The sequence below is a fragment of the Monodon monoceros genome, unplaced genomic scaffold (assembly GCF_005190385.1).
Source record: "Monodon monoceros isolate NGI ecotype Baffin Bay Population unplaced genomic scaffold, NGI_Narwhal_1 Super_Scaffold_3, whole genome shotgun sequence".
NCBI classification, from domain to species: Eukaryota; Metazoa; Chordata; class Mammalia; order Artiodactyla; family Monodontidae; genus Monodon; species Monodon monoceros.
In genome coordinates, this window is record NW_021703780.1 from 26,814,484 (window position 1) to 26,830,528 (window position 16,045).

Sequence of the window (16,045 nt, forward strand, 5' to 3'; positions counted from 1 at the left end):
ATTAGGTTCTGACAATGGGAGATACTGGTCAGAATTCGAAGGAAGAGGAGACAGAAAGATGCTCCAGGTATTTCCGATTCCTGTCCCCAACCCTCCAGCAGAATAGGAAGGTTATGGCTCTAGCCTCCAGATTCTTTGCAATCCCAGCATTAGCCAAACTCTACCCCCTCAGAGGTACCACCAGCATTAATCTCAGACATTCAAGCAACAACTGTGGGGAGGGGGATGCCCTCTTCCAAGCTCCCAGATTCAGGTAACCTCACCTCTTTCCTTTTGTTCGCGCATCTATAGGGTGGTCACTACTTTTTCAAATTACTAGTATTTTGGTGATTCAGTGTCTCATTTTCTCCTCTTTCAACTTTCTAACACCTGTTTCACCTGTTATCATTACTAAATCCTCTCTCTTTGAAATCCCTAAAAAGGTTTTTGTTCTCCTGACTGGACTCCAAGTGGTACATCTGAATATCCCATCTGGTCTTTGATTGACATGTGTGTCATGTTCCTCCTGTGTGTACGTGGGTCCAACCTGCATTGCTTGCCCGCTACCTGGGTTGCTCCTGGGTGGGCCTGAAATATCCTTTTTTTTGCTGTATCTCTATGGGTTGCAGGAATAGCTGCTTCTTTGTTTTCTGCTCCCACACACATCATCCTGGTCTCTCCAGGCCATGTTGAGAGAATCTTCTTGGGAGAAACCCTGTGAGGTTGTCTGAGAACCATCTGCCTAGACACACCCCACATAGACAGCACCTCTGCTTCTGCATGATACTGGGTGGTCTTCCTCCCTGGATCTTCCTCTGGGGTGAAGACATGGTTCCCTCTATCACCAGGCGCACCCCCAGGATATGGCCCCTTCTCAGAGAGATGCAACGATAGCTACCCTTTCTTCAATTCTTCTTTAATCCTCTCCTTCTTTCACCAAACTGGGAACTGTTTTATGGGCTCCAATGTGTCTGTGTCTGTGTCTCTGTGTGTGTGTGTGTGTGTGTGTGTGTGTGTGTCTCTGCGGAGGAAGGAAAAAGGTCCGGGATATACTTTTAAACCTCAAGTCCTCCTTAAGGCCTAGGATTTTGAAACTGAAAACTTGTATAAAAGTTCAATTCCTTTGTAGCCTGCATTCCCTTGGGTCAAGTTCCTTCCCTGAGGCAGTATGGACAAAATGTTAGGTGCCCTCGAAAATGGAGCGGAGGTATAGGAATAACCAGAAATATAAATGGCATTGGTTAGTTTTCAAAATCACATCCTGCCCCAAATATTTTTAATTCGCCCAGAACCGTAAAGTCTCCTCTTCCTGGTTTCCACCTTTCCCTTCCCTTCCACCGTTACAACCCCTCCTTTGATTTCTCCCTCTCCCCTCTCCTCCCCTCAGTTCCCAGGACCTGGGTCTGGTTTGTGTTGGGATAACTCGTGCACATTTACATCAGGGCACTTACCATATTATGATGGCTGGGATCTTCCTAGGAGACTGCGAGAAACTCATAAGAAAAATGCTTTATTCCTCGCTTTATCTTCAGTCTCTAAGACAGAGCCTGACATATAGGAAGGATTCAACAAACTGAGGAGAAACTGATATCTAGATAAAAAATATGGTTTGTCCCAACTCTAAGTATTAATGACAATAGCTAACACTCACATAGCACTAACCATGCCCCTATTCTGCTCTTAGCAATTTATATATATTAACTCTGATTCTGACAGTAGTTCTGTGAGTAGGTATCTATTCTTATCCTTATTTTACAGTTGGGGAAATGGAGACCCAGAGAGGTTCAGCAATTTTCCCAAGGCCACACAGAAGCAAACGAAAGATCCATGATTTGAACCCAGGTTATTTGGCTTTAGAGTCTACGCTTTTAGTCACTATGTCAGGTCACCTCTCATATATTGACTTGGCCTTTGTAGGGAGATGGCATATTCATTGTGTAAAGGATGCTGATACATTTTAAAAATTGCACTGGTCAAAAATGCCTCCAAAGAAGCCCAAAAGGAAGAAAGTATAGTGTAATGAAATTATATTGTTTTACTCATTTTAACAAGGATAATTCATTGACACATTTACTTTAAGCACCAGGTGACAAAAGTCAAATTCTTATCACTGTCACACTAGGGTCAGGATGCTCATAGGTGCTAGAGGGTCATGTTCTGTCTTAGACAGTGAAGAAAACTCACCCTCAAAGAAGGGAAAGGAAAAAGGAACTGCAAAGCCAGAAAGAATTACCCATTTTTAAAGCATCTGAAAAGAAGGGTGCAGGAGAATAGACTAGGCATCTTCCCAGGAATCTGATCTTTCCAGAGAAGAAGATAGAGAATAATTCAGAGTTTTCCTTTTTTCGAGAACCACCAAACTTAAGTCAAATGGTAACTCTAGTGAAATAACCATAGAAGTGGCATTTAAATTGGTTATTGAAACAGCCTTAAAATGAACATTTCTTTTTATAGGAGTTTGACTCCATTTTTCCTAAGTTTAAGTATATTAATTTTGAGTAAGTATGAGAGGTTTGGACAAATTGTCTTGGCCAGTGGTAGTTAATCTGGAAAGCTTTTTCATTGCTTTATTATTGACTGTAACACTGAAAATCAGATTTTGGTGACCTACCTTCCTTAACTATAAACTATGATACTGATAAAAATTATAACTTCACTTTTGTTGAAATTATGATACTTACCTACTTGTTTTTATTGTTTTATATTAAATGCATCTAGTTGCAACTAATTGATAGAGTGGAAATATTTCCCTGTTCATTAAAATGTGTTATCCATAAATTACCATGGAAGAAGCCAGCCAGATTGAAGCAATGGGTATCAAAAAAAAAAAAAAATCAAAAGTAAAAAGTCCTTTGGCCCACTTCGGACAAAGAACACACACACATTCATTTACTCATTTATTTAAAAAGTGTTGAGTACCTTATATACAAGGCAAAAGTAGGTATGTTAACAATGTCTATTAAATATGATAATAAATAATTACTCTAAACATGACCAGTCCATTAATTCACTTATGTCCTAATGGCTGGTTAAGTTAAATGATGGGTGCTGTCCATTTAAGGCTCTGAAGACACCCAAAATCCTGGTAAATAATATGCACTGTAGTTATAGTTATACTTCTGTTTCCAAGGCTAATAAATAATAACACCCCATTGAGGTGTTAAGAACCCCAACTAGTCACAACTATGGGTTGAGAAGTAAGCTGGTACTATAAGCCAGATCTAATTTTTTATCCGATTATGGGTAAACATTTGACATGGTATATAACTACATTAAGTACTTAGCAGATATGCATATGAAAATGCCATATTAAATACATATGTATTGTTAATAATAAAAGGAATAAAAGTCAATGTGGAAATTTCATTAAGGAAATATTAGTAGCCCACATTATGTGTATATAGCTTTCCTACTACTTATTAAACTGAAATATTCATCATTTTTGTTTCACATGTATATTTTACAGTATGAGAATTTTCATGTAAATGGAAATAAGTTATTTTGTGATGAAATTTGGAACTGCAGCAGAATCTCAGCTTTATTCTATTTTATTTCAAAAAAATTTAAAGCCATGAATAATGGTAAAATTTAAAAAATGGAACTAGGTAAACTCATGAAGTCACAATTCATTACTTTTACATTTTCTTTATTTTAAATTCTTCTACTGTGTAACTATAAAACCCCTTTATTATAGAATTCCTTACTAGTGTGTTTTGTTAACTGAATTTAGTCTAGAAAATTTGGATATTCATTGATTATGTTCCTCTTTTCTGTATAAGATTGAAGATAAAAGTCGAATCATTTTAAGAATTATTGTTAGGTAAAAATATTTTCTGTGATCTCTTGATGAAAATTCTTAAGCAATTTTCTCTCAATTAAAAAAATAATAATATTCCTCATGGGGTTATAATGTGGCAGAGACATTCTGAAAGTAATTGATATATGTTAACGAGAGGAGAATATTTTCATGCTAAACGATGTCTGGAGTCCACATATTTTTTAAATAATTTTTTTCATAGACGATGGCCTACATCTTTATTTGCTTAGAACTTTGAAAACTGTTAACAGTAGAAAGGTTAGTACTATGTGGTACCAGTCAGGTTTCTTGACACATTCAAGTTTTAATGGTCTGAACTTTCATTCAATTAGCCCTTGGCCTTTGCAGCCAGGAACCTCTTGTTTTCAGTATTATAACTACAGGACAATAAAGCTTAAGAACAAGCTATGAAAAAAGGAAGCATCTTAAAAGCAAAAGCCTTCTCTGATCATTCTGTTTTTGTTTTCTTTATTGAACACAGACCTGAATGCTTCTGTGCCTCTAACGGTTCAGAACACAGCTATCAGGCAGGTAGCAGAATCACAAAAGTAGAAAAAGAATAACGGCTGTCATTTTAACCATACAATCATTGGCCGCTAACACTTTGAGGGGCCTCCACTAGTTCCCTGGGCTCCTCTTCTGTCTCTGAGGGGCAGGGCTTCCTGGAAAGATCGCTGTTCCTATTCCCTTGCTTTTCCAGGCAAGACAATACCACAGCTTTCCGTCAGGACCCCAAGTGGCAAAGCTACCCTTTCCTATATCCAGCCTGCCCTGACCCAGTATATGCAGTCTGTTTCCTTGAACAGTTAGGTTGGGGAAGTGAGGAGAATGGATAGGAGAGGTCATCTTTTTTCTCTTCAATATTCTGCTGAGTCTCTTCTTTAAAAAATGGACCTAGGGTGGGGTGGAATAGTCACACAAAGAGGGGACAGAGTTTTCTGGAATTTTTAAATACCACCAAGGCACTGGTAGTTAAGTGGGTTAGCGGTGACCGAAATTTTTAAATTGCTGTCAATTCACAGAACAAAGATTCATGACTGCCCTTTTCAGTTCCCAAAGCATGTATTGATGGATTGATTGCCAGATTGGTCTATTTAATGGAAAGAGGCACTGTTTTGTTATAGGGGATTAAGTCAAGAAAGACTGGCGCTGTATGCGCTGGTGGTGGAGTCCAGTTTGGTCATGCTTTCTGATCCCTAACTACAGAGTTGGATAGGAAAGTGCATCAGTTAGATGTGAAAAAGCATGTGCTGCCTCTCCAAAGTCCAGAAGTGCTTAAAAACTGTGATGTATATAATTCCGAACAATAAATTACGTGCACAAAAGGAGTTTATCATAACATAAAATTAAAAGGTGACAATTTCATCACACAGTTACACTGTTCTTTTCCTTTTTTTTGTGTCTTTTTTTTTTTTGGTTTTGTCCTTTTTTGTTTCAGTTTTCATTTCCGTTTTTGTTTTTTATGGAGGGTTGGGGGAGGGCAGAGATTTGGTCCACGGAAGATTAATCACCCTCAATGATATATATATTAGAAAAAATATCAGCAGCAAGACTCTCTGGAAATAGATTCTGTTTGATGTAGCTAGTCTGTCTTTTCTGTTTTGCCCTCTTTCACAGCAGCCTCTGAAGTTTTCCGCAGGGGGGCTTTCTCCGAGGTGCCATGTCCTTGGCCAGAATCCGCCGCTCCGCCATTTTTGTGAGTAGTGTGTTTTTCCAAGTAGTTTAGCATTTCACTGAGGACTGTTTGGAAAGTGCTTAGGGCTGCGCATATTGCTGGGGTCCCAAAGCCATGAGTGATCAAACTGGAAATGAGAAGCGGTAGGAAAAAGAGATGAGCAATTTGCAGTATGATATGGGGCAACAGATCCCCCCATTTAATCCAGAACAGTCCATTAAACAGGCATTTATTGTGATCCGAAACGGCGCCAAGCATTGTGGAAGGCAGACGCAAGTCAATGTATTGCTCTGAACAATAAGAAATTCAGGGACTATCTGGAAGAAAACGTCACTGATAGACTTGATAGGCACTAATTATTAGCAGCTCTGAGTGTTTAACGCACGGCTTGACTCTGAGTCTCGATCTCATTAAGAAAGCCAGAAAATACAACTTTCTATAGTGTGGGAATCATCTCGTTTTTAAGAATGGCACATATGCTTATATAAGCATATATCACACGAGAAGAGATCAAAATTGGCTGAGTGTGCCTGGTGTTTAGCTGCTCCTCTAACTTCATTCTTCTCTTCTTCAAGGTTATGGAGCTCTATCTGGGCACAAGGCCATCCTGCTGGAGACAACATTCCCAAGCGTTCCTTGCCGCTAAGTTTAGACACAGAGCTAATCCTTCCACTATAGACCACAGAGGAAGTGACGTTTGCAATTCCCACCTGCTTAAAAAGAAAGGGTGTGCCTTCTATTTCCTCTCAAAATAGCTATGGAGCTGTGCAGCTGAGGACAAAACAAGATGGCAGGAACCTACTCACCTCCAGTCTCCTAAATGAGAGAAAAATAAAATTCTATCTAATGGAAGCCACTCTTTTTGGGGGTTTCCGCAGCTGACTAATTCATTAATAATCATAACTAGTGAGCCAGCATAGGGAGGGTTGGAGCAACTTCAGCATCGGTAGCCCTTCCAACCACAACAAATATCATCTCTAGCTGAACAAATACATAAGTGTAGATTCATTCTTTCTGTGAACAAAACCCACCCAGATGGTTCATTTGCGTCCATTGTTTCTGAAGTGACACTGCCAGGTTCTCCCCATAACTCATATCTTGTAAAATATAGAAAAACATGACTGACATATATCATGCATATATTATATCTATCTATAAATAGCATGGCATATATATTGTATATTCAATATATGAAGCCATTAATTGCTTACAAGCCCAAGGTTGTTACACTTATTGTGATATTAGCAGTTTTTAAAATTAATTAATTAATTTTTATTTATTTATTTTGGCTGCATTGAGTCTTTGTTGCTGTGTGCGGGCTTTCTCTAGCTGTGGCAAGCGGGGGCTACTCTTTGTTGCGGTGCGTGGGCTTCTCATTGTGGTGGCTTCTCTTGTTGTGGATCACGGGCTCTAGGCAAGCAGGCTTCAGTAGTTGTGGCACTTGGGTTCTAGGGGGAGTGGGCTCAGTAGTTGTGGCGCACAGGCTTAGTTGCTCCACGGCATGTGGGATCTTCCCGGACCAGGGATCAAACCCGTGTCCCCTGCATTGGCAGGCAGATTCTTGACCACTGCGCCACCAGGGAAGTCCCATTAGCAGTTTTAAAATCAAATAGTACCATCCTTCACAATCTGTTAACTAGCTAGTTATCCTTCTGAGGGTATGTAATCTTTTTCTTTTTTTTTTTTTTTGCGGTACGCAGGCCTCTCACTGTTGTGGCCTATCCCATTGCGGAGCACAGGCTCCGGACGCGCAGGCTCAGCAGCCATGGCTCACGGGCCCAGCCGCTCCGCGGCATGTGGGATCTTCCCAGACCGGGGCACGAACCTGCGTCCCCTGCATTGGCAGGCGGACTCTCAACCACTGCGCCACCAGGGAAGCCCAGGGTATGTAATCTTTAGGGGCAAAAATTACAAGATCTTAAAATGTTGCAGATGAGGGATTTAGGATCTCAGGCAGCCTATTGATATGCCTCAGTGGTGATAATAAAAAGATTAGCACATGGAGTTGTTGCTCTGTTAATACACACATAAGACTCAAGACGATGCCAGACTTTTAGGAAGTGCTCCAATAAATGGTAACTATTGTTGGCTGTGGAACGTTCACAGTGAGAGTAAATTTTTCCGCATGTCATTTATATTTTATAGGTTGCCACCATCTTTCATCCAGACATTTTACAAAGCCTGCCCTATGCCTAAGTCATAATTAACGTATGTTAAAAAGAAAAAGAGATTTCAGTCTCCAATTATTTAGAAAACAAGACTGGTCAATGTTTTGCCAACTATGTATACCAAAGTTTGTAATATAAGGCATCATCATAATTCAAGCATATGCATACGTTGCATTGCTGAGCAGGAAAACTGACTTCAGCTCTATTTCTCCAATGATATAAGTAGAGTGGAATCCAAATGTTTTAGGACTTAATCAGGGAGGAAGGACATAAATGGAATTAACTGAAGTGCTAGAAGAACTAATCATGGCGGCACCTGCAAAAAAGAACCAAATGAAGCCATCTATTAGTGTCTAGATGCTTGGCCCTGGGCAAAAACTGCCTCTTTTCTCTTGTTTCACTCCTGTTCAGGGCTCCTCGTACCATTAGATAATTTGTTTTTCCTCTCTATTGCCGTGTTCTCTCAGTTGTGACTCCCCTTTTCATCTAGGCTGAATATACAGAATTTAGTTCCACTTGGGTAAACATTAAGGTTAATAGCCAATATTTGAGTCCTGACCACATGCCAGGCCCTGTTCTAACTGCTTTATTCTGTACCCCCTCACATAATCCTGTCAACAACTGTAAGAAGTAAGTATTATTATTTCCATTTTACAGGTGAAGAAACTGATATCCAGAAATATTGAATAATCTGCCTGAGAAATTCCGTACTGCCTCTGTGCTTATCTATGTTCCTCTCAGGCTGTGGGTGCGTTTTACACCTTCTCTGTGAGAAATCGCATTCTGTTGGCAGTTTTAGCTCAGCTTCTCTAACTTAACTTTGTTCTATGGGCAGACTTGTAGACCTGGAAGATCATTCCTCCTCACTTTCCTGTCTAAGACCAGGGTTCTAAAAGGCCAGATACAAAGTAGGTGGGTCTGTATAAATGTTTTACTTTTCCATGTTGAGAAGAGTGGTTGCCATAATGAAAAATTCTCAGGCTGGCATCCCTCCTTGACTGATGGCCTTCCTTACTTCTAAAATATGTACCTAGTCTTTAGTAAACTGCACTGTCACCTTTGCCCTGGATTGAGACCTCCTTGTGCAGAGTTCTTCACACTGCCTTCAACCTTGGGCACTGTGTGATTTGTGGGAAGTTATGTAGCCTTGTAAGACAACAACAGTCTGATGAAAACATCTGCAAGTTTCTTTCCAGCACTAAGCTTCAATTCACTGCTATAATGCTTATGGCACACTTCTTAAAACCAAGGACATGACAGAAGGTTATAGATGTTGAAAATCCACTTATCTCAACAGATAAGTCTCAAACTGTGAAATAGTCAACATAAGAAAAGTAAGGACTTGGGCTTCCCTGGTGGCGCAGTGGTTGAAAGTCTGCCTGCCGATGCAGGGGACACGGGTTCGTGCCCCGGTCTGGGAAGATCCCACACACCGCGGAGCGGCTGTGCCCGTGAGCCATGGCCGCTGAGCCTGCGCGTCCGGAGCCTGTGCTCCGCAACGGGAGAGGCCAAAACAGTGAGAGGTCCGCGTACCGCAAAAAAAAAAAAGAAAAAAAGAAAAGTAAGGACTCGAAGTGTTATCATTCAGCATAAAAAACATTATGCAAATGTTGTTAATGTCCTTGATTTCACATTACCTGCACATCAAAATTATGCATGGAACACTACACAGGATGATGCTAAAAGCAAGGTATAGCCTCTGTTCTAGGAGTTTTCAGTAAGGTTTATGAATCTAAATAATTAATCTAATATTATATGAGAACAACACAGAACAAAATGTGAAATCACAGAATGATTAAAAGAATTTCTGGGAATGTCATGTTTTTCTTTTAGCCCCAGCCATTCCAGAAAAATAGGTATATATCTCATTCACAGTGACATATGAAAAGGAGAAAAGGGATAATGTAGAGTCTACAGAAAAATAAGAGAAAAACAGAAAGAAGAGGCTGATTTTCAGTCCTAGACAGAAAATAAACTAAGGTCATCTATCTGTAAGGTAACACACTATAGTCAAATCTCTAAAATCTTTGATAACGTCATTTTTTTGCCCTTAGAAAATATTATTTTTTAGCCACAAATTTAATCTTTATGTTATATTTGGCATTTGCATCTATTTTCATCAGATTAATATCAGAGAGCATTTCACAAGTGAATATTACCTGGGCTAAACAGCAGCCATGATGGTTTGAAGTAGGTTGTCAAAATATAGAAGTCCTTCTAAATTTAAATTCATCTAAAAGTTTGTCCTCAAGTAGACAAGCTAGAGAGACAATCAGCATTGTTCTAGGTGTATCATCTTCATGCAACGTTTAAAACATTTTGCTGAACAGTGGCAGACAATACAAATGTTGTATCAGATTTCTTAGTGTATTTGCATTTTCCAGCTCTCCTTCCTTCACCCTTTATAATCATATGTTCTATTATTTTATTTTTGAAAGGCTTATCTCTTCTCTATCCTCAAACCTACGATGGTCATTCCTGCTTGTGTACCTTTGTTTGTCCTCCCTCTTTTTTTTTCAGCCAATATAAAAACCACTCAACCTTCAAAGTACCTTGGATGATACTGGAAAAAAAGGAGTTAGCTTCCTGTTCCCTTGATTAAGATATTGAAAAAGATGAGCTCCTGCCAAAGGATAGAAACTTGCCAAAGTGATGAGAAAACTTAAATAGAATTCTGAGGAGAAAGGAATAACATTCCCCACCAAAAACGTAAAACTAGAGCCCAGAGAAGACAATGGGAAGAAAATAAGTGAGGGTAAGATCTCATCATCAAAGTGGGAGCTATATGCAGCCATATCACTTAGAGCATAAGTGATCATCGAAGTATCCTAGATTTTAACATAAGTGGCAAATAAGATGTTATATGTATCCCCGACAATCTGTGGCTTGAGTTCTTACCATAAACTGGTAATAAAAGTTAAGAGTCTTGGACTTCCCTGGTGGCACAGTGGTTAAGAATCCGCCTGCCAATGCAGGGGACACGGGTTTGATCCCTGGTCTGGGAAGATCCCACATGCCACGGAGCAACTAAGCCCGTGCACCACAACTACTGAGCCCGCGCGCCCTAGAACCGAAGTGCCACAGCTACTGAGGCCGCGTGCTACAACTACTGAAGCCCGTGTGTCTGGAGCCCATGATCCACAACAAGAGAAGCCACCGCAGTAAGAAGTCGGCACACCGCATCAAAGAGCAGCCCCCCCTCGCCACAACTAGAGAAAAGCCCACGCACAGCAATGAAGACCCAACACAGGCAAAAATAAAATATAAATAAATGAAATTAAATTTTAAAAGAAAGTTAGAGTCTAATCTTAACACAAGAAAAATACGAAGGGTTGTTACAAAATAAAACCAAACCACCAGGCAACAGCAACAACTAAAACAAACAGGACTGAGGTAGAGCGCTCCTACTGTCAACCTACACTCTACCTGACATCGTCTGCTGCCAGCATCTGGGCATTTATCATTTCCAGGAGGCAGCAGCCTTGAGGAAGAAGAGGTGGGACTCCCGTGTATGGAATAATTGACTTAGCAAAGACTAAAGTTTCCTCGGTTTCATTCAGGAGACTCTGTTGCCCAGGCCTATAGGATTTAGTTTGAAGTTCTGTTCCAAGAATGAGGAAGAGGAACAATGCAGAGAGAGGCCTGGGGGAGAGAGTGCTACCTTAGCAAGTGAAAGATTCAATGGTAATTAAGAAACTTCGCTTTCTTTTCAAAGAGTTTGATCTTTAAAACTGGCAATGGTATTAATGGAACTGCAACTTTTTTTTTCAAGTATAGGAAACTCCTATTTCAGGATAAAGAAAACAGAGGCATGTGTTTCTGAGACACTTGAGTGGTTAGGTAACCTTTGAAAAATCATGGAAAATGGGGAGGAAGTAGTGAAATGGGACAGAGTAACGTGCCTTAATAATTAAAGCAGGAGAAAAGAGACAGATTTTAGAAATTCTAGGTTATTAAACTACATTTAATTAGTCCTTAACGAATTTCTTAAAATGGGATATATTAAAAAATCAGGTATACCGACTTTAAATTTACATACGATAATATTAGCCCTTTTAGGTATATAGTTTGTTGAATTTTGACAAACCCATACAGTTGTGTAATGACCACCATTACCCAAAACATTTTCTCGTGATCCCTTTCGGTCAATGCACTTTCCCCACCCCCAGATCTTTGGAATCAGTGTTCTAATTTCTATCTCTATAGTTTTTACTTTTTCCCCCGAATGTCGTATAAATTGAATCATGAAGTCTATAGACTTTTATGACTGTCTGTTTTCACTTTGCCTAATAATTTTGAGATTCATCCATGTTTTGGTGTTTATCAATAGATTATTTCTTTTTATTGCTGGTAGGTATTCCATTGAATGGGATTATTGCAGTTTGTTCATGTAATGGGTTATTACTAATTTAAGGGCTAATATTTAAGAAATAGAAGTGATCGCTGAAATGCTGCATGGCTTCAGTAATAATTGAGTTAACAAGGGCTAAAGGGTCCTCAGTTTCCAGTGGAGTGCTGCAAGACTTTCCCATTAATCCCACTCTCCTCCACATCTTAATTGACAATGTGATTGACAGCGTCATGGATTTGTAACTTAATGGCTGGTATTAAAACAGAGAGAAAAATTCCTGCACTGGTTAGCAGAACCGAAGTGCTGAAATACCTTCATCTGGTAAAAAGCTTAGTTGGTGGGCTAAATCAATGATGTGAAATTTAGGAAAGATTAAGGAAAACATATCTGTTTGCAGTATATTGAGAGAGGGAGAGAGTTGACTCAAGCAATTCTTAGGGAAAAGGCACACCAAATCAGTAAGTCTAAACCATAAAGGGAGGATCAAAATGTGAGCTTCAGATCATAGCTAGTCAGGCTTAGAACTCCATTTACCCCGAACTATTCTCTCTCTGTCTAAGCAGATTCCAGCTCATTGATTTAATTTTCCTATTTCACCCTGAGGAGCAGGGTTCTGACAGACACCTGCTGAGAAAAGCCAGACTGTTGAAGTTTATGCACCTGATGTTCTAGAAAATGTAACTTATATTTAAGTCATCTTCTTAATTTTATTCATGATTTTAAAAACTCCTATTTTGCTAGACTTCCTAATTAACATTCTTTAGAGTATCTTTCTTCCACATAAACCATCTCTTCAAATTGGCTGTTTGCTGGATCCAGAGGTGAAGCTCTACTTTTGACTTTCCCCCTAAGTGTTAAAGTGTGTTCACATCTCAGCAGCTGGAGAGATACCACAGGGTAGAACCACCCTTTCTAGGGAGACGGTGTTTGTTTGAGTGTGCGTGCACATGTACATGTTGTTGACTTAACACTGTTTTTATTAACCTGAATACGTGCTATAGATATAGATTTTAACTTTTTAAAGGAAAATATACTGCAACAGTTCAAAATGTATTCTCTATCAGTGGGATTAAAAGTGAAGAAATTGAGACAGAAATGAAAGAGGAAATAGAGGATGGTAGAAAAGAGATTGCTATTTGAAAAAGAATAAATTATAATCCTTTCTCCTTTTTCCCTGTGTAATTTTGCGAATAAGGTGTTATTAACAACCCATCTTTAACTCCAACAGTATTTATACTTACAAACTATTTGACATTAATGATGAGGAATTATCAGAAGACTTCCATATAATAGAAATTTCACAAACTCCCTGTGATCTCTGGCTAAATGAATTTCTTTTGCTTGTGGACAAGGCCTTACATATTTATCTTTAGACTCTCCAAAGCTTCAGTGCTTACTTGGAATATAGGTTAATATAGGATTCTGAATGAACATATACCAGAGGAACAAGAGCTGCTTAACTTTCCTTAATCTAAGTAAATATGGTTTACATTTCACCAGCTTTCTTGTCCGCTAGAGACATGGTACAAAGCTGTTTCCATATTGCTCTAATTGTCCTTCGGAAATGTTTTATCATTACTTTAATTGATTTGTCTAAACGAATTCAAATTAAACCACTCAGGCAATTTTCTAAAACATAGCCTAAAGCAAATTCCTATGGAATCTTCCCCTGAATTCTTCCTATCTTGGCAAGAGTTGGGCCTGGCACATGAAAAGATGCTCAACATTGCTAATTATTAGAGCAATTCAAATCAAAACAACAATGAGACATCACCCCACAACTGTCAGAATGGCTATCATCAAAAAGTCTGCAAATAACAAATGCTGGTGATGATGTGGAGAAAAGGAAACCCTTATACACTATTGATGGGAATGTAAATTGGTGGAAAACCATATGGAGGTTTCTCAAAAAACTAAAAATAGAGCTATCAGTATGATCCAGCAATTCCACTCCTGGGTATATATCCAGAAAAAAAAAACGAGAGCACTAGTGCAAAAAGATACATGTACCCCAATGTTCAGAGCATCATTATTTATAATTGCCAACATATGCAAGCAACCCAACTGTCCATCAACAGATAAATGGACCAAGAAGATGTGGTATGTATTAGCCACACACACAAAATTAAAACCTCCCATTTGCAGCAATGTGGATGAACCTAGAGAATATCATGCTTAGTGAAATAAGTCAGACAGAGAAAGACAAATACTGTATGAAATCACTTATATGTGGAATCTAAAAAAATAATACAAATGAATGACTATAGCAAAACAGAAACAGACTCACAGATACAGAAATCAAACTAGTGGTTACCAGAGGGTACAGGGAAGGGGGGAGGGGCAAGTTAGGGTTATAGGATTAAGAGATAAAACTACTTTGTATAAAATAGATAAGCAACAAGGATATACTGTAGAGCACAGGGAATTACAGTCATTATCTTATAATAACAATAAAGTATAATCTGTAAAAATACTGAATCACTGTGCTGTACACGTGAAACTAATATAATATTGTAAGTCAACTGTACTTGAATTTAAAAAAAAGAGTTGGGCCTGGGCTCAAACGCATCCTTTCCACCTACTAAGGGAACACTGATTTAACAGGATTAAAAGGAAAATAAAAGTCTCATTCCTATTTGCCACTGAGGACTGCCTCACTCAGTTGTGTCTGACAACTAAGGACGGATTCTTCTAGCTTTCTTTTGGGATACAAAAAGCTGGAAGTAGTAGATACTATTATACTACAAGCTAGAAGACTGAAAATCAAGAGAAAATACTCTACCATCGTCATTTAGATAATTAAAGCAAAAGCTGATTTTTTTTTTGTCAAATTTCAACTTTCTATCTGGAAAAGTTTTTGGTGTGTGTAAAGGTTGAAATAGTTTGGGCTACTGTTCCTATTATTTTGTTATGTTGCATCATTCCAGTGGGTGTTTGGTCTCATGTACCTTTGATTTTCCGAATAGCATAGAGATGCCACTGTTATCAACCTCATTTCTGCTTTCCGGCCTCTGGGAGGCACGCAGGCAGCAAGATTTAAAGGGAAGACAAGCCTCCTTTTCCTTCTCTCCTGGATTATTCAGAGACTGCAGGTTTAGGTCCAACTGTAGCCTGAGGCTCAGTCTGTACTCCTCACTACTTTTAGGTGGCAGATGGAAAAATGCCTTCTTCCACTCATGAGAACAGCCATGAGGGCAGGAGGCTGGGAGACAGACCCTGGAGAACACCAGCAAAGGATTGTGGGGCTTCTCTGCAAAACCTTAGTTCTTTTCAGAACCATGAGGGGAAGATGCTTCATCTCTCTGAAGTGGCACAACTCCTGAATATAGGTCATGGGAAGAGACCTCAGCCTGAGGAAAGCAGCTGGGTCTTATGCACCCAGAACTTGATGGCATCTATCCTTTCTAGCCAAACTGGTTGAGGAAGCAGAGAAAAAGGAAACTGACTGATTGTGCTTATTTTCTACATAAATTATATTATCCCCTAGCCCCCAGGGCTTTTAAAATGGAGTTTAATTGAGGTGCATAATTAAGGTATATGGTTCTCTGGCAGTGAGTAGCAACCCACTTGTTAGCAAGGCCTTGTCAGCACCCACAAATGTTCTATGGTTTCTTTAGCTGGTGGTTCTCAACCTTAGATACATGCAAGAATCACCCAGGGAGTTTATTTTTTAAAACGCCAATGTGCGAGTCCCACCCCAGAGATCCTGATTTAATTGGTTTGGGATGCGTCCAAACATCAGTATTTTAGAAACAGTACTGAATAGTTTAAGTGTAGCTAGGGAGTTAGGCGTGTTCCCTTAGAGCCAAGAAATGACACCTAAATACCGGGTTGGCTAACCTCCCTAGGTAAAAGAGGAAGACGAACTTTTCCAGCATTTCCCCCAAGAACTTCTGCAGAGCCTAAGTTCCATGGAATGTTAATAGGTATTCTGAGAAAAAAACAGTTTCTGTGATCAAGTTTTGGAGACAGGAAGCTAAGCATTCCTTCCATTCAAAAACAGTTTGGGGAGCTTATAATATGCCAATTTTGTTGGCGTACCTCTAGAGGAGTAT

At 39.3% G+C, this 16,045-nt stretch overlaps 1 protein-coding gene across 1 annotated transcript in view; it reads right to left on the reverse strand.

Moving 5' to 3' along the window:
- Nucleotides 1-5,210: 5,210 nt before the first annotated feature.
- TFAP2D (transcription factor AP-2 delta) overlaps nt 5,211-16,045 on the reverse strand; it is a 55,068-nt gene continuing 44,233 nt past the window's right edge. The window contains exon 8 of the mRNA XM_029243978.1: nt 5,211-5,598. Coding sequence (XP_029099811.1) covers nt 5,379-5,598 — 220 coding nt within the window. The 3' untranslated portion in view covers nt 5,211-5,378. The remainder of the gene's footprint in view (nt 5,599-16,045) is intronic.